This window comes from Rana temporaria, chromosome 3 (genome assembly GCF_905171775.1).
Source record: "Rana temporaria chromosome 3, aRanTem1.1, whole genome shotgun sequence".
Lineage (NCBI taxonomy): Eukaryota > Metazoa > Chordata > Amphibia > Anura > Ranidae > Rana > Rana temporaria.
In genome coordinates, this window is record NC_053491.1 from 125,513,928 (window position 1) to 125,538,603 (window position 24,676).

A 24,676-nucleotide genomic window follows, 5' to 3' on the forward strand; every position below is an offset into this window, starting at 1 on the left:
ATATATGCTTTTTTTTCAAAGACCCTAGAGAATACAATGGCGGTTGTTGCAACTTTTTATCTTGCACGGTATTTTCGCAGCAATTTTTTGAACGCGTGTTTTTAAAAAAAAAAACAGTTTTGTGCTTAAAAAAAAAAAAAAACAGTAAAGTTAGCCCAATGTTTTTGCATAATATGAAAGATGAAGTTACGCCGAGTAAATAGATACCCAACATGTCACCCTTCAAAATTGCACACGCTCGTGAAATTGCGCCAAACGTTGCTACTTAAAAATCCCCATAGGCGACGTATTGCAAGGTATTGGAGTATTGAGGGTATTGCGGAGTATTGGGGGGGTATTGCAGAGTATGGGGGGGTATTGCAGAGTATGGGGGGGGGTATTGCAGAGTATGGGGGGGGTATTGCAGAGTATGGGGGGGGTATTGCAGAGTATGGGGGGGGTATTGCAGAGTATGGGGGGGGTATTGCAGAGTATGGGGGGGGGTATTGCAGAGTATGGGGGGGGTATTGCAGAGTATGGCGGGGGGGTATTGCAGAGTATGGGGGGGGGTATTGCAGAGTATGGGTGGGTATTGCAGAGTATGGGGGGGTGGGTATTGCAGAGTATGGGTGGGTGGGTATTGCAGAGTATGGGGGGGTGGGTATTGCAGAGTAAAATAAAAAAAATGATGAGTGCAATACTCTGCAATACCCCACCCCATACTCTGCAATACCCCACCCCATACTCTGCAATACCCCACCCCATACTCTGCAATACCCACCCCCCCAGGGTGGGTATTGCAGAGTATGGGGTGGGGTATTGCAGAGTATGGGGTGGGGTATTGCAGAGTATGGGGTGGGGTATTGCAGAGTATTGCACTCATCATTATTTTTTTTTTACTGCAGAGTATTGCGCAGGGATGGCTGGATCTGTGACTGCAATTGTCACAGATCCAGCCCACAGTGCGGCGGCTGCTGCTGCCGCCCGATCCCCCCCCCTCCCTCTCCTCTCACACTGTACCGAACGGTACAGAGAGGAGAGGGAGGAACCGGCGTCATTACATGACGCCGGTTTGTTTACAAGTGATCGCGCCGTCATTGGACGGCGCGATCACGTGGTAAGGAGCCGCTTCCATTGGCTCCTTACCGCGAGTGCTGTTGCTGCGGGTCCCGTAGACCCGGCGAGCACCGGCGATCGCGTGTGCGCGCCCGCTCGGGCGCGCACAACGCAGTCTCTGGGAGGACGTACATTGACGCCCTCCTAGAGTACAGGAACCGCTCTGTAGCCGTATTTTGGCTATAGGGCGGTTACCAACTGGTTAAAGATGTTCTTAATATACACGCTAGGAAGAAAATTAACCCCCCCAAAACTTACCTATAGTGGGTGGTTATATATATTTGATGTATTCTCTATGTTGGTGGTGGAGGATCACTGGAGCACAATATTACGAATGCATGAAAGTAACTGCATGGATACGGAGGCCACAGAGCCAGAATTTGTGGAAAATCGTGGCACAAGATCACTTTAGGTGTGGACATAATTGGTGTTGACATTTAAAAATGTGAATACCGTATATACGCGAGTATAAGCCAAATTTTTCAGCACTTTTTTTGTGCTGAAAATGCCCCCTTGGCTTATACTCGAGTCACCTTTTTGCGCCTGATCTCCTGAACTTTGGGGACCCGGTACCGGCCAGTCGTAAGTCCCCTGGACCCGGAACTTGGCACACATGTAACCCCATTTCTCCGCTACAAGTGTGCACAGTTTGTTGTCTGGAGGACCTACGGCTGGGGAGCATTGATTTTTCAAATTTGGGCACCCCTTCCATAGACTCCCATGTTAAACGTCAGTCTAGGCATGGGCACAGTGAGGCATGCAGATGGACACCCTAAGCTTATACTCGAGTCAATACGTTTTCCCATTTTTTTGTGGTAAAATTGGGTGCCTCAGCTTATATTCGGGTCGGCTTATATTTGAGTATATACAGTAATTGTTTGCAAAAAAGTTGTACAGACTGGGGAATTTTTTCTAGCATTGCACGTAGCGCTGTATAAAATGTATTGGTGTTAGAGATGTTGTCCCTTTGTCCTGAATGTGCATTCGATGTGTGTGAAAATATAGTTTCGATATACATTTGAGCAACTATCATGGGATGTAAAAATCAGTAGCACAATCTTTTAATTCTACGGGTTGCTTTTAAAACAAATATATGGCTCCGAGGTCTTTTATTAGCCATTGTAGTCATAAATAGAAAAACAGTGGAAAAGAGCAAAAGAATAAATTATCTGGATACCTGATGCGGGTGGCAGATCCGGCAGCGAAATGTTTAAAGGGATTACCAGCCATACTGAACGTCACACCACTGACATGAACTCAGCAATTCCGAACAATTTTTGCTAAAACCAAAATGAACTGCTGGCACTCATACAAGAAGCAACCAAGGGAAATAAGCTCTCTGGTGGTAAAAACACATTTCAAACACGTTCCTGTAACACATGAAATGTTTAAATAGATTTTTGAAAGGTGTGCGACATATGGCAAGAAGCACAGAGCTATGGTGCTAAGCAGCAGTGTTAGAGCGTTACTTTATGAAGTGTGAACTTGACTTGGAATCTAGGTGCTTAGCAGCCGTGAAGCCTGTGATGTAGTTAGGTCGAATACGGTGATAAAATACTACACTCCTATCTCAACAATATGAAAGGAAAAAGAAAAATTGCAGCACTAACATATAATTCAATTTAACCCCAAAGAAATATATTGCATCCTTCTGCAAACTACCCCCACTCCTCAGAAAAAATGAACTGAATTGATATTATGAGAACACAGCCAATCTGTTTACTAAAAGCAACAATATATCACTGCATTCACTGTAAAATGAGAGGTTGAAAATTAGTTCTCCCCAAAGTCATGTAACTAGAGCACTTACATAAAAACGTACACAAAATGACACAAAACAACCCTTAGATATTAAAGATTCCTGGTCTCCAAATAGAAGTAAAAAAAAAAAAAAAGTGGAGTGCTGCCTCAACTTTTCATTAAACAGCTCACATTTCTCAATCTGATCTAGAAAAAAAAAAAAACTGTATGAATGTGACTTGGCTGCTAGAATCGATAACTAATTGGCACATTCTTTATTTTAATAGAACATAAAACGTACTTTTACTGCAAAAGCAATACACGTTTTTCTGTGTTTATAAGCACATATACACATTGCTGTAGCACATAAGATAGTTTAAACACTAATATCTTTTTTTCACATTTCCCTGGCACAAAGATCAGTTGCTGACTATAAGGCCACAGGATGGCACTAAAGTTCATTTTAACAGCGGCTTTACTGCTGTTTGCACAACGCCAACTCTAAGGAATGAAATGAGGCAAGCTTCTCTAAAAACTCAATCATCTTGAATATTTTACCAACAGAAATTCCAACAAATCTTTCATAACTATGATTACAAACTAAAGTGTGCCTGTTTTTGAACAGCCAATTCAGAATGGTGTGGTTTTATATAAAGTAGCAGTGAACCCTAATTCAATGATCTTTAGTTTGCTTAAGCATTGTGCATCATACAATGGCCATTTTTTTCATTTACTTTTTTGAAAAACTGTATTTTTATCTTAACTGTAAAATCTGTTTCTTGCTGTACATCACAGGACACAGGGAGTTAAAGTGTTTGTTACCGCAACATTTAACATTCCTGATATGTGCCTGTTGTACCATGAAAAAGTATCTAGTTTACTTTGCATTACTTCCTTTGTGTGAAATCGCTGGCGTTCCTGCCAGTCCTCCTGCTTTTCTAATAAAAACTGACCACATTAAGCAGGAGAGCACATCGTGGTCAGTACTCTAGCTATTCTCCTCCCCCCTCCCCTCTTAGGCACTTAGGAACATATGGAACAGAGGAATGCAATAATTCTAAAAAAGCGGAAAGTGGGTATTTATGTTTTTTTTATCTATACACAAATGTTTTGCCTTTCATTTCTATTTCAAACTGAATGGATTGCTTTACAAGGTGATCATTTCCAACCACTTTAAATCTTTAAACACTGAGTTATGCAGCTCCCATCGGGTGATTGGACTGGAAAATCAATAAAAGCTGCAAGTCAGCCTTGCATTACTCATCCCACTCCCAGCCTGCTTTAGTTTTGTAGCAAGCAGTGTAGGAGGTTCATGTCTGACATCCCACCTTCCTTCCCCATGCAAAAAGGCATGGATGACTGAGGAATTCCGCCTGCAACATGTACTACGCCTTGAATGTGAGGTTCCACCCAAGCCAAAATCAGGTCTATTTGATCTTGAGCTGCAAGACATCGATTGCCTCCCTGATGGCCGATGCAAGCGACAGATGTGGTGTCTATCTGCATCCTGGTTGGATGACCCCGCAACAGGGGGGGTCCAATGTTGAAGAGAAACAAATTACTCGGAGCTCCAAGAGGTTGATCAAGAGCCAAGATTCCTCCAAAGACCATGTCCCTTGAACAGAGAGGCTCTCAAGGACTTTGTCCCAGGCCAATAGGTTGGCAACAGTCATATTAGCTTCTTTCAAATCTTTGTAGGGGGGTAGGGAGAAGGGGTGAAGTTGGTCTTCTTGGACAGTCTGATAGGGAGAGTCAGGGACTGAACCAGTTTGTCCCACACATTGTATTTTAGAGCTGAACTGGCATGGATAAAATGGATAATAGGGAATTGCCTCAAAAGGTGGATACCACCAGGCCCAGAACCTTAATGCAAAAGCAAAAAGTCAGACAGCTCCTGGACTGTAAACTCAGAGTTTGAGAGTGGAGACACAGCAGCGTCTCCTGAGGAAGAAAGGCCTAATACCAGGCCTAGGTAGAAGGGAAGAGAAGGCTTCATCTTTGACATCTGGAGAAAGTTCTGCAGAGTTTGAATTGTTGGATGATAGGGCTTGCATCGACAACTCTTGTGACTCCCCAGAACCCAAGTAGGGCCAAGAAAGGGGAAGGCTTTCTTTTGTTACAACACCCCAAAACCAGGCATCAGGAATTTCTTTTTCCCAGAGTGCCAAGAAGGCTGACATATGTTCCCACTTGAAAATGTGGTGATGATCCTTCACTGTGAAGAGGGCTTGTGCCCAGACTTAGTGGCTTGGAAGACGAGTGCCAGCAACAGAATACACTCTTGGGCTTGAAACCTGAGACCTGGGAGGACAAAAGTTCCTTAAAGAAGCAGACGTTTTTGTTCTCAAAGTCTTGGACATCTGAGGTAAGACCCCCACTTGTCTGTGTGGTTCTTAAAACTGGTACATCCTTCTTCATAGGGAAAAAAGTTTCAGGATCCAAGACAGGGACAACCTATATCTGAAGGAAGCCAATATGATATTGCTAGGCAAACTGTTTTCGGGAGTAAAGACGTTTTTGGGTCACAGCAAGCGAATATGAAATGGTCGGTTGGTTTAGGCATCTTCAAGGACCCCAAACTGAAGGTCTATGGAAGGGTTGACACAGCTGGCTCTAAGCGCAAGCATTTACAAACTGAATCTACTAGGAAAGAAATGGTGTTCTTGAGCTTAGAGGAAATGTCAGACATCTTTGGTGGACTCCTCAGAGCTGGGGCAGTCCCTTTCACCTCAGATGGTGCAAAAGCAGACAGAGCCGAGTCAGAGAGAGTCTAAGAAAGCAGGAGAGGGAGCTTGCTTGCAGCCCCTGCAGTCTGAAGCCCTAGAGAGGTTAGCCAATTTCACCATAAAAGTAGTGAACTACTCTGCAGACAAGTCAGAGGAGGGTGTCTAGAGGGTGCAGAAGAGGACAATATTGTTAGAAGCAAAGAGCATAAGAAGCAAAGAGCATAGGAAGCAAGCATGGAACTAGCAGGCTAGTGTCCCCCTCCCCAGGGGTAAAACCCCCTCCAGAACCATTGCCAGGTTGTGTTGCCCCTATGTGCTCTATGCACCAAACATCTCTATTCAAGATTCACTAGGTGTGCCAAAATATCTCACCACCTTTTGGAGAAAAGAGTGCCCTATGTCCACAAAAATGCAGGCAAAAGGTGACTGAGGCTTGAGCAGTGCAGTTTCTCCCTATTCTGTGGCTGTGTTCAGCCAAAGAAGGCATCAATGAGATTTAAAAAAAAAAAAAAGGCAGGGACAATTAAAGTACAGTACTGGAAAATGGGCTGCATTGTTCACAGTCCCTATGCATCAAGGGAGCCAACAGTGGTGCTCATGTAAAATCTGAACAGAAAGGTATGACACGAGAGTCCCACCAAAACCACAGATTACCCTTTAGAGAACTTAGGCTACCGCCTGTGCACTAGGTGGGCATGGCTGCAGGTTACCCAATTGGCCTTTGGTTCTCACCATGGATGTAGCAGTGGCAAAGAGAGACATTACATCGGAGTTTTGTCCTCAGGCTTTGTATACCTCCCCTAAGGTGTCTTCAGGTCAGGATCAGAGCTCCACCTAGACCGACCATTGCCCTGGACCTGTAGTGCACCCTTTTGCTACTCTACAAGTGTCAAGGTGAGCACCAATGCAGGGTCCAGTGACTAAGCACATTAAAGTGCAACCTGTTCATCTTCCATCCTTTGGTGCAGTCCTCCAAAGCTGTGCCATTGAGAAAATCCACTGGAGGTGCCACAGTGGTTTTGAACCGCATGAAGAAAAAACTTGCCAAAAGAGTCTTTCAGAAAATAATATTTTATTTTTCTCAGAGCTGAGAGATTTAGTCTATCATATAAAAGGTATTAGCAAGAAAACTGAGGGAAGCTGAAAATGGGAGCGATTAAAGAATTTAACTACCTGTGCCCTATGATGTGCAATCAAAAAAAAAAAGGGAATTTTGACTTGTCTGTAAATTCCTAATCCTAGATAACAGTACAGGACATAGAGCTTGTATTCCAAGACCAAGGGTTAAATGCAGGCTACTCTCAGGTGATTGGACGCCGGTGTGCCAGGCAAAAACATTGCTATGGCTGCCTCTAGGGCAGGGATCCTCAAACTGTGGCCCTCCAGCTGTTGTGGAACTACACATCCCATGAGGCATTGTAAAACTCTGACATTTACAGACATGACTAGGCATGATGGGTAGTTCCTGAACAACTGGAGGGCCATAGTTTGAAGACCCATGCTCTAGGGGCAAGCTCATCATATTACCCTACCCACTCTATGAGACTCCAGATGTTTAACAAGCAATAAGGAGTGACTATTGGCAAATAGAAGCCATAGCTGCCAGGTAGACCCCATCACCACTGACAATGTCTATGCAGGGAAGAAAATCTGCTTGGAGAGTTTAGGAGCAGGTTAATGGAAGGGACATGCAATACAAGTGTTGCTGGCACAAGTGGAAACCAAAATTATTCTATAATAGTGGGTGTGCTGCAATCAGAAAAAAAGGGTCAAGATATCCAATGGTGTCTTGTCCTTAAAAATAAATGTGATATGTGAATTGCACTCCCCTGGTGGTTAATTCATTGCCACCTACTTCTAGGTAATATTCTTGATTATTAACCCCAATACATATTACCTCCGTTGACAATACACCAAATATGTATAAATGTGTATAAAAGTGCTTATATACAAATATTCTTCTCAAAAAAATTGCAAAAAAACATACATACATACATACACACACATATAGATATGTGCTATACACGTATCAAATAGTGCTCTTAAAGTAAAGTATGCATTCCCCTATGTCAGATTCAAAGAATCGCTACCACAGAAACAAACAAATATTATAATAGCCACAAAAAAATATTTGAAATATATATGTGAAAAATATGCATGTGACAATTAGATAGAGGATTTCTAGATTTGTCCTCTTCTCATTAAAGTCCCAATGACTGTCCAAGTGCTTATAAACCGATCAATGTTTCTCCCGTGAGATGTTAAACCACAACGTAATTTCACCACTTCAGTGATATTCCCGTCACCATTAAAAATGGCCACTCGCCAGATTTAATTTAATAAATGCCTTTGGTTAATTCCCAGGATAACCACTCCTTTTATACGTATTTCCACCAACTGCCAGGTGCCTTGGATATACTAGTGGGGTCTCTTTTTTTTCCTCCTACAAAGGCTCACAAAAAAGAGGAATGCGCCTCATGGTGTAGTACGTAAAAAAATGTATTGGTTTCTTAAATAAAAGTAAGTGTTACACTCACATTTGGTTGTGCCCGTATGCCGGCACCAAGCTTCTCCAGCAGTGTATGCAAAAACAGGTGAAAGATAAAAGCCGTTCCTTTCGTGTTCCCCCTACGCCTATCTCGCGATCAGCGCGTTGTTCCGTAGATGTCAGCAGCCTCTATGCGTTTCGCAAGTTATATTGCATCCTCAGGAAACTTGAAATCTGGTGAGTGGCCATTTTTAACGGTGACGGGAATATCACTGAAGTGGTGAAATTACGTTGTGGTTTAACATCTCACGGGATAAACATTGATCGGTTTATAAGCACTTGGACAGTCATTTGGACTTTAATGAGAATCTAGAAATCCTCTAATTGTCACATGCATATTTTTCACATATATATTTCTAATTTTTTTTTGTGGCGATTATAATATTTGTTTGTTTCTGTGGTAGCGATTCTTTGAATCTGACATAGGGGAATGCATGCTTTATGAGAGCACTATTTAATACGTGTATAGCACAAGTATATATATATGTATGTTTTTTTGTAATTTTTCTGAGAAGAATATTTGTATATAAGCACTTTTATACACATTTATACATATTTGGTGTATTGTCAACGGAGGTAATATGTATTGGGGTTAATAATCAAAAATATTACCCAGAAAAAGGTGGCAATAGATTAACCACCAGGGGAGCGCAATTCACATATCACATTTAATGGGAGGGACAATAACCTCACTGAGGTGAAAGAGCAAGACCACCTTGTGTAAAATAAAGAGGGTCTTGGCCCAAGGATCACCTTGTCCTTGTGCATTATAAGACAAGGCTGCTTGAAAGGGCTGCAAGCTCGCAGACATGCTTACCAGAAACAATGGCCATAAGAAAGGAAACCTTACATGGGAGGTCTTACAAAGGGATATCTCTAATCTGCTCAAAGGGGAAGGGGGGGTCCTCTGGAGTACTGAGAGCACCAGGTTTAGATCACAAGATGACACAAGAGGCAGATTAAAAAGGGGGATTTGAAAGAGAAACTTGACACAAGGAGTGTCTTGACTAGGGACTGTGAAGAAAGAGGTTTCTAAAAAAGGCAAAAACCTGTCCCTTTAGGGTACTCTGGGCCAAATTGGAAAAAGAATGCAAGGAACCGAGAATTCTTTGGGACTTTCCCAACGACTACAGAGGAGTATATTAGACAGCATGTAAACATGTTGTTCATGAAGTTGATGTGTTGAAAGCAGACAAAACGGGCATCCCAGGTTATTGTGTATGGAACTACGTAGCCGCAGACCGGTAAGGGTGCCAATGTTGACTCATGTCCACAGCGTTTACATTGGGCAAGCGAGCATCAGAACTTGACTGCAGAACAATGGAAAAAGGTGGCCTGGTCTGATAAATACCATTCTCTTTTACATCATGTGAATGGCCAGGTGCACGCGTGTCGCTTACCTGGGGAAAATATGGCACCAGGACGCACTATGGGAAGAAGACAAGCAGACACAGGCAGTGTGATGCTTTGGGCAACATTCTGATGGGAAATCTTGGTCTTGCCATGCATGTGGAAACAACTTCGACACTTACAACCTACCTACACACTGTTGGTGACCAAATACACACTCTCTTGAAAGCGGTATTCCCTGATGGAATTTGCCTCTTTCAGCAGGATAATGTGCCCTGCCACACTGAAAAAAATTTGATTAAGAACGGTTTGAGGAACACAACACGTTTGAGGTGTTAGTTTGGCCCCCAAATTATCCAAATCTTAATCCAATTGAGCATCTGTGGGATCTGGAAAATCAAGTCAGATTCATGGGAGCCCCACCTTTCAACTTACAGGACTTAAAAGATCTGACACTGATGGCTTGGTGCTAGATATCACAGCATACCTTTAGAGGGCTAGAGGTTCCTGCCTTAAGGTGTCAGAGCTGTTTTGGCGCAAAAGAGGAACCTACTCAATATTAGGTGGGTGTGTCAAAAATTATGGCTAGTTACTGTATATCAGGAAAACTTGCACTAAAACGAATGTTAGTGCAAATACAATATCATATCCATTTCTTTGTAAAGTACAAAAGATGGGATTATGTTTAGTAAATACTTCATATTCCCATCGCACACATTCCTGGATGAGCTCTTGGATTTGGGTGCTGTAGCAACAACCAGCTGGATACTGGTACAAGTCACAATGAGAATATTTGCTAGCACCATGGGACGACGTAAATAGCATCCAAACGGATGATTTATTGCATGATCACAACACAAGGAGAGTGCAATGTTTCGGAGCCACGCAGGACCCCTTTGTCAGGCGTGCGATATCACATACCTGACGAAGGGGTCCTGCGTGGCTCCGAAACGTTGCACTCTCCTCGTGTTGTGATCATGCAATAAATCATCCGTTTGGACGCGCTTTACTTCGTTCCATGGTGTGCTGGCAAATATTCTCATTATTTGAACTCCGGAAAAGGAACAAAACCTTCCACAAAATTTGGGGTAGATGGTTGGCTAGTCCGCTAACCCTCTCCCAGCACTGATTGTACTACTCTTGCTTGACCATTGATGGGCCGTGCCTCACGGATCTCTAATGTCTGGACCTCCACTTTTGCTATATCCAGGTATTATACCTGATCCTTTTACCACTGTGCCTACTTTATATTTTGCACTGATGTCAGTTTATTTTTCTATGTTTGAGTGTATTGTCGAACATTTATGACCAGGTTGTCTGGTGGGTTTTTTTTGTATGTTTTTCTGTTGGTTGGTTTGTCTTAAACCTAATAAAAATATCTTAAAAAAAAAAAAATATTCTTATTATGTTTAGTAAATAGATACCAAACAGCCCTAAAATTGTGCTCGGCCTTGAATCCCCAAAACTATGGTAACAAAAATTCTCCATAACCATAAATAATGGCCCTATATTTGTTGCTTGCGAAAATATCTCACGTGTGACACAGGTTATGTTTCCATACACAAGCGTGCCCTATGTTCTTTGCAATGGGGTATGTACAGGGGCCCAGGCAGAGCTTTTAAATTGAAACATATATTATAGTTTTTTTTTGTTAGCTTTTTTGCCATGTGGGGGATACTTTGGTGCACAGCTAGACTTCTGATTGTATATAACTACTCCCAATGAAGCCCTGTAAAGGGCAAAACAAGCAGAGTCCGTTTTTTTTGTACCTTTATTTTTCTTTTTTGGGGGGTATACATGGATTTTGAAGGCCGATGACCCAATACTCCCTGATGTATTGTGTTGATTCACCTTACCCCAACACAGTCTTTAAAGAGAGACAGATATTTTGAGAGCATTCGACTAGTTTTGACCTCTTCCTTTTTTTGGGGAGGGGGGTGGGGGAGGTGAGAGCTTATGGGAATTACCCCCAAAAGCTCTTATATCCCATTACCTGTTTGGATATATCACCTGCAGTGCTGAATTTGCTCTGGTTTATTTTGAGGACTAGTCAAACAGCGATGCAATAGGCCCGATTATTGCGACTGACTAGTAAGCCTAATTCGGAGTAAAAACTGCAGGGTGAATATTATACTGATATATTAGCCAAGAGGTAATTCCATGCGTTGCCCTACACTTCGATTTGTGTGGATTTATATCTTCATGGGGTTAACAATTTTGGATTTTGATGCAGTTTTCTATCAAGCCTTCTCTTTTTTGGTGGCACAATTGGGGATGGGAGAGATTGGGAGACAATCATATATTCCAGTTTCCCATTCCACATTGGCAGCTTATAAAGCATAGAGGGTCTTTCATCCTAAAAGTATTAAAACACAAAAACACAAGTTCTACCATTTATTAAAATCCTATTAAATGTTAGGTCATTAGTTTTCCATGTGGCTTTGGTGCATGGGCATGCGCACCCCTATTTCGGTTTAAATATACAGCTCTAATATCCATTTATTCCTGTAGAAAACCAAGCAAGCCAACGCAACGATGTTTTGTGGCATAAAACCAAACAAAAAATGCCAATAGCAAGGGAATCATCATTTATTTCGATTACAGCTGTATTTGCTTTAGTGCCACAGTATAAAAAAAATGAAGATTGGTATTTGTTGCTCTGGGCAACACATACTTTTCTCACTAAGGCTTCAATGATCAGTTCCCAGTGGGATGCAATATGGCAGGTTGATAAGAACATACAATGAAAAGACAGACGGAGATACCTGTCATACCTATGAATTAATGTTAGAAAGAACAAACATGCAGTGGCTGGGTGTGACAAGAAGTAGCAGTTTCCATGAGGGCTGTCACACGTCATTTCTCATACTGTCAAACACATTTTTTTTAAACCCCATGAGGAATCTTTTTTTTTTTTTTTTTTTTAAACACCACAGGGAACATTTATAGACACTGTACGACTGAACCTGGATAATTTAAGGCTTTACTTGAAATTCACAATTCTATTCGTTTACCATAAAGTAAAAAGTAGACAGCTCTGCAGGAAAAATTTACTGCAAGAAACTAAAGAAAACAAATGTAAATGACAGGAATGTACCCAGTTATCCTTTAGTGCATCTCTTCTTGCTTTCATTCATAGACCACAAATGTAATTTTTACAACCCTTGTATGTACCGTATATGTGCTGTCGAAAAAACTGACACTCAATCATAGACAACAAAACAGGATGTACTTGACCTTCGGAGGATTGCCCCCTTCATGGCCAGGCCATTTTTTACGACACGGCACTACGTTACTTTAACCGATAACTGCGCGGTCGTGCGACACTGTACCCAAATAAAATCAATGTCATTTTCTTTCCCACAAAGAGACCTCTCTTTGGTGGTAGTTGATCACCACTGCGTTATTTTATTTTTTTTGTGCTAGAATATGTTTAAATTTCTGCTATAAAACCCATCCAATAAAAAAAAAAAAAAATTAAAATGTCTTCATAAATTTAGGCCAATATGTATTCTGCTAAGTGTTTTGGGGAAAAAAATCACAATAAGCGTATATTGATTGGTTTACGCGGACATTATAGCGTCTACAAACTATTGGATATATTTATGGAAATGTTATTTATTTATTTTTTAATACCAGTAATGGTGGCGATCAGCGACATATTGCGGCCAATCGGACACCAACTGACACTTTGGGGAACCAGGGATCAGTGCAACATTAATACAGTGATCAGTGCTAAAAAAATATGCATGGTCATTGTACTAATGACACTGGCTGGGAAAGGGTTCAAATCTAGGCTAGCACAGGGTCAACTATGGCCCGGATTCACAGACAGCAGGCGCACATTACGCCGCCGCAGCGCATCCCCCCGTGCGCTACGCCGACGCAGCGCAGAGAGGCAAGCACTGCATTCAGCAAGCTATTGCTCCCAACGCTGCGTCGGCGTGGCGTAGATTTAGAAGGCGCAGGCCGGCGTAGGTGGAAGTGGGCTTGACCCATGCAAATGAGGCGTGACCCCATGCAAATGATATTCCGAGCGCAAGACAAGTACATTTAATGAACTGCGCATGCGTCGTGCCGTGGACGCATCCCCCTGCGCATGCTTACAACCACGTCGGAACAACTGCCTAAGATACGCCAGATCACTGCCTACGCCATGAACATATCCTACGCCCAGCCAGACTCACGTCCAACGTAAACTACGTAAAATACGCCGGCTTGTATTCCTTGGTGCAGACCTTTGCATGTCTGCTGCTGGGTTACACCTCCTTTATGGGGCTTAACTTTACGCTGGACGTACAACTTGCGCGCACCACTCGTAGCTTGCGTCGGGCGCACATACGTTCTTGAATCGCCATATTTTACTACTTTGCATATTTGAATGGCTGATCAATGGGAGCGCCACCATGCATCCAGCGTAAATATGCGCCCATGCTACGCCAGCTAAGGCAAGTTACGTCGGCGGGATGAAGCCTATTTTTAGGCGTATCTTAGTTTGTGGGTCGGGCGCACAGATACGACGGCGCATATTTGCACTTACGCGGCGTATCTTGAGATACGTCGGCGCAAGTGCTTTGTGAATCCGGGCCTATGTGTCTAGTCAGTGTTTTTGTGTACACAGTGTGCAGCTTTCACTAGGAGTAGAGATTGATTCTAGTCTCTGGTTTGCAAAGACACAGGGTCGTCCCCTGCTCCCCTATCAGAACTGAGATAAGCCTTGTTTACATAGTAAAACACAGAGAACTTAGATATGCCTAACAATCGGTGGGTGCCAGAGGACATCGAGTCCCTGGAACCCGCAGATCAGCTTCTGTTGTGAATTATCACAGCAGAAAGGGCACACTGGTGGCGCACATGCATTCCCTACAGGTGAAAAAGCAAAATCAGATCATATATTACACACACACACACACACACAATAGGGCATGCAGCAAGTGGTTAAAGAACAAGTAGGGTGAAAGTTCTTTAGGTCCACTTCTCATGTAGGTCACAGAAGTGCACTTCTGCAGTCCTGAGACCTGTTTTCAGCAAACAGTGGGCCAAAATCTGTCAGCTGAAATCACTCAGCAGGTCCAGGCGTCGGATCAATCCTGACTTTAAATGTAGGGATCCACCCATATGCTTGCATTGGCAGCTGGCTCAGCTATTCAGCATACTGCCAAGAGCCTGAAGTTGTTGAAACATCAATCCAGTGAGTGCTGGAGGGGCAGAGCAGAGAGCCGGTGACTGTCAGTCAAAATCAGTGATGATCAGCAGTCTTTAGTCGCTCAGCTCCCAGTTTTCGAAGTGGTGGGGCACAGATGCTTAATCCACCTCAATGAAAATGTATGTTTTTTGCAATTCTCATACGTCCATTTTCACCACTTGCCACCCACTGACAGTAAATATACTGTTGCATGCAGCATAGCCAGGCCGAGCAACATACTGGACTGGTACGTTGCCCGACACATGCGTACTAGCCGTGATCCCGTGACCAATGTCGGACACAGTGGATCATAACGTGTGGTACCTGGTTGCTGTGAGCGGCTTGGGTATTATGTGATCGCTAGAATTGGTCAAAGCAATCACATGATTGCAAAGTAAACAATGTTTACACCACTGCTTGCTTGTGTTGTTGTGAAGCAGTGATTGGCCCACAACTATCATGTGGTAACTGACACCATGTACCATCCGATTAGCTGTAGGCATTCACAGCATGCCAACAGAAAGCAAGCTGTCATAAATGGAAAGCCATACCAGTGATCATCATTGTTATAAGCAATAAAAGTGTTAAAAAAAAAAAATCTTGATCACCACCACCCCCTTACATACTATCACCAGTCAGGATCCCTGATCACAGCCACACAAGTCATGTGATGTACTGCACTGGTGACTGTATGTAAAAAAAAATTCCAACAAATAATTACAACTTCAAAACACTGACCATGTCCCTTACTAAATACCTTAGACTGTCTACTTTCCAAAATGGGGGTATTTGTACTGTTCTGGCATTTTAGGGGCCTAAAGAAATGGGATAGGCCGTCAGTACATCAAGATTAATTTTCAAATATATACCATAGTTTGTAGACTAACTTTCACACAGACCAAATATACACACAGATTTGGGTTATTTTTTACCAAAAAATTGTAGTAAATTCCATTTTGGCCCAAATGTATGAAGAAGATTTTTTTGCTAAATTTTAAAAACAGAAATTAAAAGAAATTATCTTTTTCCAAAATGTTCAGTATTTGTTTATGTAGCATGAAAAAAAAAAACAGTGGTGATTAACCACTTCCATACCGGGCCTATTTTGGCACTTCTCTCCTACATGCAAAAATCATAATTTTTTTGTTAGAAAATTACTCAGAACCCCCAAACACTATATATGTTTTTTTAGCAGACACCCTAGGGAATAAAATGCCGGCCATTGCAACTTTTTATCTCGCACAGTATTTGCACAATCATTTTTCAAACGCCTTTTTTTTTGGGAAAAAAACAGTTTTGTGAATTAAAAAACAACAAAACAGTAAAGTTAGCCCAATTTTTTTGTATAATGTGAAAGATGAAGTTACGCCGAGTAAACAGATACCCAACATGTCACGCTTTAAAATTGCGCACACTCATGGAATGGCGCCAAACGTCAGTACTTAAAAATCTCCATAGGTGTCGCTTATTTTTTTTTTACAAGTTACAAATTTAGAGTTACAGAGTAGGTCTAGTGCTAGAATTGTTGCTGGCGCTCTAACACACGCGGCGATACCTCACATGTGTGGTTTGAACGGCGTTTACATATGTGGGCGGGACTTGCGTGTGTGTTCGCTTCTAAACGCAAGCTACCGGGGGTAGGGGCGTTTAAAAAAAAAAAATTTATTATTTTATTTTTTATTTTACTCGATTTCTTTTATTTTCACACTTTTTTTTTTTTCTTATCACTTTTATTCCTATTACAAGGAATGTAAACATCCCTTGCAATAGGAATGTTTGTGACAGGTACTCTTTATGGAGAGATGCAGGGTCAATAAGACCCCACATCTCCCCTCCAGGCTGGAAAGCATTAGATCGTGAAAAAAAATTCACCGATCTAATGCTTTCAGCCGCGTTTGCGGCTGTGTTTACATTCCAGGACCCGGGCGTGACGTCATAACATCGCGCCCGGGCCTCCGACGATCAGAGATGACTGGTGACCATCTGGAACCGCCGTTATGATCATTCTTATGGTGCAGGGATTCGCCGGCTGAAGAGATGGATATCTGAATGATGCCTGTAGCTGCAGGCATCATTCAGATATCCCCACTGAAAGTCCAGGACGTCATACGTCCTTGGGCGGGAAGTGGTTAAATACCACCAAAAGAAAGATCAATTTGTGTGAACAAAATTATAAAAATGTAATTGGAGTACAGTGTTGCATTACTGTGCAATTGCAATGTTAAAGTTGCACAGTGCTGAACAGCAAAAAAATGCTCTGGTCTTCAATGTAAAACCTCCTGGAGGTTAAGTGGTTAATTTGGAAGGAAAGAAGAGTTTAGACATTGTAATAATTTATAACACCAGTTATGAATTTGAGTTCCCACATTTGGAGCCAAACAAGCATTAATGGAAACACCAACAAAAAGAAAGAAAACACATATACCTGGAGGAGGGAGATCCAGCTTTCCTCTTTTCAGCTCCCCCATTGAAATCTGAAGTTGTTCAATAACATAGTCATCCTCATAACCAAAATTCTTGGCTAGGTTCTCCTGCAGGAACTCAATTAGATCTTCCATAGTCAGCTTCATTAGGTATTCTAAAAAATAAAATAAAAATGCAATGCGATTAATATGGTGTATACTTTTAATATAAAAAATGCAGGTAAAGGGCAGAAGAGAAAATTACTACATCACATAACAAGCTCCAATAGCTACAAAAACTTCATTATGTATTTTGGATTATTACCGCTTAATTATTTATGAATAATTAAACCAGAAACAATAAGGTGAAAAACACCATGCTAAATTATAAAACTTCATTAAATACGTATGACTCTGTGGAAAGCATATAAATGCTAGTGTCTATAGAGAATACATTGTGAATGCATCCAAGTGGTGGATGGTGAAAGCCGTTTAGTAAAATACTTTGTCACGCAGCAGATCCGAAATGAAAGTCATAATAAACCCACAATGACAAGGAGTGCTTACAGACCCATTAATATACCATATAAATAATGGCTGTGTAAAACATGAGCACAGCAGTTTAATCTTAGTACTGCACAAATATGAGATAATAAAATTTAATTCATATAATAATCAGACAAAAATGCATCCATATTGCCCTTATTAATTCAAGCACTTTGGAGTTTGAGGGCTTTATCTCCTGCCTGACCTCAGCAGTTTTCCCTTGTGTTCAGTGAATAGAACGGAAGAAAAGTACATCCCCTTAGTCTGTGTTGGCACCAAGTTGAAATCCATTAGGTCATTGTGTTTACTGCAATATTGAAATCTAATTCAGACAGGGTATATGAAGCTGTAGCCATTGTGCTACAGGGAGGACTTGTGCTGGAGCTTGTGATACAACTCCAGCATTGGATAGGTAAGGTGGGTGAGCTTTACAATAAAATGAGTCACTGTTTATAAAGCCTCGCCACAAAATCAACTAGCAAAATTAAATATTAACTATACAAGGCTGTACAAAGATTCATGAACCTAAAAAATTGCATAGTGCTTCAAGTGACTAGTGTTACTATAGCTACGCACGTGCACGTATCTACATGTGTGTGTGTGTGTGTGTGTGTGTGTGTGTAATGTATACACAGTATATGTAATGGGGGGGAGAGAGAAAAAAAACATGGAACATTAGTTCTCTGTTTCAGGCAAGAAATGGGGAGGGGAAATGGGTGTCCGTATAGAAAAATAAACATTGTCTGCAGCAATACATGCACTTACAAAGTAATGCAATGGTTTTGTTGTTTCCAAGATCACCACAGCCGGCTGGGAGCTGCTGTTAATACCCAATAGCACATGCAGCTAAGCATTTCTCTGTCACACAGCAAGTCCAGGTGGTATGGTACAAGAGACGGAGTATGACCTGAAAGAAAGATACCCAGTATGTCTTTGGCCCAGAAGTGGTTGTAAAGGCAGAAGGTTTTTATCTTAATGCATTAAGATAAAAAGCCATCTGTGTGCAGCTCCCCCTCAGCCCCACTAATACTTACCTGAGCCCTATTTCCATCCAGCGATGTCTACAAGTCCCTCAGCCGTCTGGGAAGCTCCCTCCCGATTAGCTGAGACACAGCAGTGGTGCCATTTGCTCCTGCTGCTGTCAAAGTCAGTTAGCCAATCTGGAGAGTAAGGGGTCAAAACCACATCTCTGCTCAGGTGCCCCCACAGCAAGCTGCTTACTGTGGGGGCACTTGACAGAAGGGAGGGGCCAGGAGCAGCGAAGAGGGACCTGAGAAGAGAAGGATCCAAGGCTGCTCTGTGCAAATCCACTGCACAGAGGAGGCAAGTACAGTGAAAAATTGGATTGCGAGTAATGCGGTTAATGAGCGCTTCGCAATATGAACATGTTATTTTTTAATATTGACTCGGTTTGTGAGTGTTGTCTCGCAAAGCGAGTAGGATTCAAGCCACATAGGTGTGCAGTACTGCAATTGGCCAGAGGTGCGGGGGCGCCGAAGCCGAGAGGAGCCGTACGGAAAAACTTGGAAATACTCAGTTCCCGAGCCTTTTCGCGTTCAACTGAGCTAAGATGTCCTCAAGCCTTTCCGAGGCTCTCCAGCACCCCCACCTCTGGCGGCATGCCATAGAAGTCAATGCAAAACAAATTATTTTAGTTTCCATTGACTTCTATGGGGAAACTCGCTTTGATATGTGAGTGCTTTGGATTACGAGCATTCTCCTGGAACGGATTATACTTGTAATCCGAGGTTCCACTGTATAACATGTTTGTTTTTTGTTTTTTACACAAGACTTTGCAATCACTTTAAAGGAAACCTGCCATCAAATGGTATGTTTGATGAAAAAATGAATAAGTAAAGATTAGCCCCCAGTAAAGTGAAGGTAAGATGTGAAAAAAGGCTTACTAGATCTAGCGCTATGGGCTGCCTAAATTGTATAGAAATCGTAACTTTGCCTGTAAAGGTAACCCTGTTTTTATCCCCTCCTGAGGCTCTCTACACTTATCACAGCCTGTATTTTAAAGTGGATCTTCACTGTTCCTGAGCACCACAAAAAAAATGTATTAGCAAACTCCATCCATGTCTCCATGCTTTATTTTGGTGGGAAATCTCATTGAAACACACCCCCTAGGACTTCTGTCTGTGGCTACATGCAGCATTCACTTCCTGTCCTTAGCTCAAGTATGCATAACAAGAAAGTGTGCTTAATGGAGAATCCCCCCTATTCCCCTCCTGGAGACTATTGGGATGTATGACATTTGCCTAGGCAAGAAACCAGAAAGTAACTGAACATGAGGGAAAAAAAAAAAACAAGTACCCCTCTCCAAAAAGTGCCAAATTCCTGGAGGCATTAACAAGTGTACCAGGTGAGACCCCAGTGGACAGGAGGCTGAGGTGGTCTTATTCTAAGGAGTTCGGAGCATTTGGCTAATATATGCTTAATTTCTCCAGATTGGAGGTGAGAGTTCTGGGAGCCTGGAAGGAGCACATTGGTGTGGAATACACAAGCACTACTGTTTATTTCCCAGTGGTGTGGGATATATACATCACGCAAAATTAAAAGCAATTTATACCTAAAGGACATTTTTTGAGGAATTGTACAATGAATTTATGGACTGATTATTTAGGATGTATTTAATCTTGAATGTGATGTGTATGAATATGAGGACTTGCACTAATTGATAGTTTTTCTGTTATTGGTCCATTTACCCAAAGGGGCAGTTAAAGGGTTAGTAAAGGAAAAAAAAAAAATTCATTTAAAATAACAAACATGTTATACTTACCTCCACTGTGCAGTTCGTTTTGCACAGTGGCCCTGATCCACGTCTTCTGGGGTCCCTCGGCGGCTGTCTCTGGTCCTTCCCGCAAGTACTGACCACAGTCATGCGAGAGCTCTGACATGGTGGTGAGCAATTGCGGGCGCGCTCCCGTGATACAGCGAGCGGCCATAGCCGCTCACTGTATCACTCGGCCCCGCATCACTGGATGTGATTGACAATGGCTTCGCTGCACTCAATCCATCCGCTCTAGCCAATCAGCGGCCCGGCTGAGCGACGAAGAGGATCTCAGGACCGCGCGGGACTTTTGACAGGTCAGGTAAGTATACACTGAAGTTTTTTCACCTTAATGCATAGATTGCATTAAGGTGAAAAAACATTTTCCTTTACAACTCCTTTAAAGACAGAACAAATTTTATTTATTTTTTCACTTGTTTTAATTATCAGCAGCACATTTTCACGAATATTATTTGTATCGGGCTTACTTTACACAGGAGGAGGATGAGGCACGTAACACTACCCGGTTCTGCAAGTGCTTTTCTTTCTGCCCCATATACTGAGGTACATGGGTAATCTCTAAACATCCAGAAACAGGATGGAAACTATATACTGGATTTCTTTCCCAGTCTGACAGATCTGTATAACTGAAGCACAATAGCAATATTAAACATTTCAAACTCAACCTGCTGTACTCTGGAGACTTCTAAATTAAATGTGAGAAAAAACGGAATAAGGCCTTAATTTTATTTATTTATTGTCCATTCTTTTAATATGGTACATAATTTAAAAGTTATTTAAAAGGCAGATTGAAAACTGTTCAAGCATAGGGCAGTGGCTGCAGAATTCTTGCCCTATGAATATGCTAGATACGAATAATACTCTTCTCAGCTGGTGTCTGGTGTGAATGCTGTTTTATTGATCAAATAAAGGTGATATGTCTGCTAAATATTGCATGGATGAAAGTACATCCGTAACGCTCAATAAAAAGTGTAAAAAAGACTGGAAGCTCAGCTTAAGCATGTAATAAAAAAAAAACTTGCATATTTCATCAAACACAAGAGTATCTTTGAGATAATTATGGGTAATTTAGCGTGAGCTCTTTTAACCATTTATAAAGAATCTGAATAATGCAGGTGGTTTTTAGCCGTGATTTAATCCACAGAGAACAACTGAACTGTTCAAAGTGAATAGAAAAGACCTAATTTTAGGAAAAAGAAAAAGAAAAAAAACTTGAATTTGATCAAAATGGCTTAGTCATAGAGGGCTATACTTGCATATAGATTTGGTTTACAAGTCGCCCATTTTAGGCCCTCAAACAAATGTGCTGTGATACAGTTTATACATGCCATAAACATCAGTACAACCTAAAAACAAATTCACAGATTAAAGTGGAAGAAAGGATTAAACTATTCTTAAAAAGGTTTCCGCCCCAGCCACCTACCTATCTTGCATTCGGGTGGCTCGTCTGCCCATCTGCGGGCCTGGGACCGACATGGCAGGTACCAGTGGGTGGAGAAAGAGAAGAGCAGAGACACTCCTGTTCTCCTCCCCTTCTTGCTGTAAACCAGAAAGCGAATTGTATGACGTTGTCACTTCCATGTCAGGCTTTCAGTGTCCCGGGCTAGCATAGCCAGCCAGAAGGGGATGTATTGCATTGCGATCTGCATTGTAATACATTCAGCGGAGCCCAGAAAAGACGTGCAAGGTTATGACTCCTGTCGGTTTTATTTTTGTATTATTTTATGTGTCCCAATGGAGAGCTTTCCTAATTTGTCACCATTGGAAGATTTTCGCTCTATTAATGTGCGGGAGACAACACAAAAATTGGGGGGTTTCTTTTACTTTCACATAGACGTAGAGAGGGTGAATCTCCCTACCAGGGACAGACAGCAATAAAGGACCAGACTGGTCTATTAATTCCTCTGCTCTCTTGAAATCCAGCCTGTGAGACAACCATGGCTGCCCCCAATAGATACAGTGGGAAAATGTATAGACAAAAAAAGTACAGAGTGTGTTTTTCAAAGATCCATCGAGTGAAAATAAAAGGAAAAAGTCAGAAATAAATAAGTTTTAACCATTTTCTCCAACCAAGCTCCAAATCTCTAGTTGGGTATAAATGCAATAAAATTATACATATATACACACACACACATAATATATATATACATATACATATACAGACCAAAAGTTTGGACACACCTTCGCATTCAAAGAGTTTTCTTAATTTTCATGACTATGAAAATTGTAGATTCACACTGAAGGCATCAAAACTATGAATGAACACATGTGAAATTATACATAACAAAAAAGTGTGAAACAACTGAAAATATATTTCATATTCTAGGTTCTTCAAAGTAGCCACCTTTTGCAGCAGACACATCTCTAGAACTGTTAAGAGGAGACTGTGTGAATCAGGCCTTCATGGTAGAATATCTGCTAGAAAACCACTGCTAAAAAAAGGCAACAAGCAGAAGAGACTTGTTTGGGCTAAAGAACACAAGAAATGGACATTAGACCAGTGGAAATCTGTGCTTTGGTCTGATGAGTCCAAACTTGAGATCTTTGGTTCCAACCCCCGTGTCTTTGTGCGACGCAGAAAAGGTGAACGGATGGACTCTACATGCCTGGTTCCCACCGTAAAGCATGGAGGAGGAGGTGTGATGGTGTGGGGGTGCTTTGCCGGTGACACTGTTGGTAAATTATTCAAAATTGAAGGCATACTGAGCCAGCATGGCTACCACAGCATCTTGCAGCGGCATGCTATTCCATCCGGTTTGCGTTTAGTTGGACCATCATTTATTTTTCAACAGGTGTGTCCAAACTTTTGGTCTGTACTATATATATATATATATATATATATATATATATTTTGTGGCTCAGAAAATGCAGCCAACCTCGTTCATTTCAAACAACAAAAATCTAAGAATTATTTTTACATAAATTTTCCTCCCTACTGAAATACAAAACCATGACCGGGGGTATTTACAAGGGCAAAACAATTGCATTGATTCTCACTGCTCAGCTGTAAAAGGAAATCCCTGTGCAAAGCAGTTTTAACTGCTGAGAGAACTGTGGGAGGGGGATCACTGAAGCTTCTGGTTTACATCCTAACAGCAATATCTTACTAGTTACAGTATCTATTATGCAGATTTCATTTATCACGTGTATACCTGTCTAAGGATTAGTCTAAATCATCAATTTAAAAACATAATCTTGGTAAAATCCTGCTGATCTGACCCCACTGAAGGCTGGAACCCGGCAGGTATTGTATAATTTATTTTCTTTTTTAAACAGGTAATTAGGCAGGGATCCTCTCCTATCCCAGAGTGTTCTCTGCAGTTCTATGCAAATAACACTTTGTAAGACACTGTAGACTCCGTAAAAGTAAAATGCAGATGCAGTGTGATGTAATCAATGCAACGTTCAGCAGACAGCAGCGTTCGCTTCCTGTTATAAACTAGGCTCTAAGGAACGTGGAGAAGTTTATACTTAGGAGGTATGTAAATAATATAATACAATGAAATACAAAGTAAAAAAAAAAACACAGACTAATCAAGGTGACCGAGACAAAAAAAAAAAACAACCAATTTTTTTTAAAATGTTGAACATTACATTCACACACGGCAGAGTATAGGTAAAATTATATTATTGTAATCACATTTTGAAAGGTAAATTGTGCATAAAATAGGTTTATTGTGATGAAATTATCTTCAATAATCTGCATTTCAGTTTCTCCGATGAACAGACAATGGTGCAGTAGTGTGCTGCATTTTATTGAGGAAAATTGCTCAAGGCATTGTACACACATGTACCCGTCATAATCAACGTTCCTCTTTTCCCTTATTAGCGCTTAAGCAATGCCCATAAGACCTTGCTTTTTACAGGAAGATAAAATGGACTGTACCCTCCGGGAGACATAAATAAACACATCTTAAAGCTTCAATTTTGTGTCATGTGTTCTCCCTTTTTACAGCACCAGAAGTAGATGCATATTTCAGTAGTGAGAGCAAAGCACTGTTTGTTTCTGACACTTATCACACAACCCACCCTCTTTGTGTTGTTATAAATGGTAATATTTTACACTGCAGCAGTGCAGAGATCACACTTATAGGAAATGATTTCCTGAATGGCCAACAGCTATTTAAATCTCCCAACACATTAAAGTGGAAACATTGTACTAACATTACATCATAGAATCCTTTACAAATACGTTTGATTAACACAACATTTTTATTATCTTAAACCACTGATCCCTAAACTATGGACTGCAACCCAAAATCGGTCCCAGAGCTGTTTAGTATGGGATGC

General features: G+C 41.5%; 1 protein-coding gene across 2 annotated transcripts in view; it reads right to left on the bottom strand.

Annotated features, from left to right (window-relative positions):
• Positions 1–24,676, bottom strand: part of USP6NL (USP6 N-terminal like) — a 252,946-nt gene that overhangs the window by 20,039 nt on the left and 208,231 nt on the right. For both annotated transcript variants that reach the window (XM_040343385.1, XM_040343384.1), the window contains exon 13: positions 17,070–17,222. In XM_040343385.1, the coding sequence (XP_040199319.1) occupies positions 17,070–17,222 (153 nt within the window). The remainder of the gene's footprint in view (positions 1–17,069; positions 17,223–24,676) is intronic.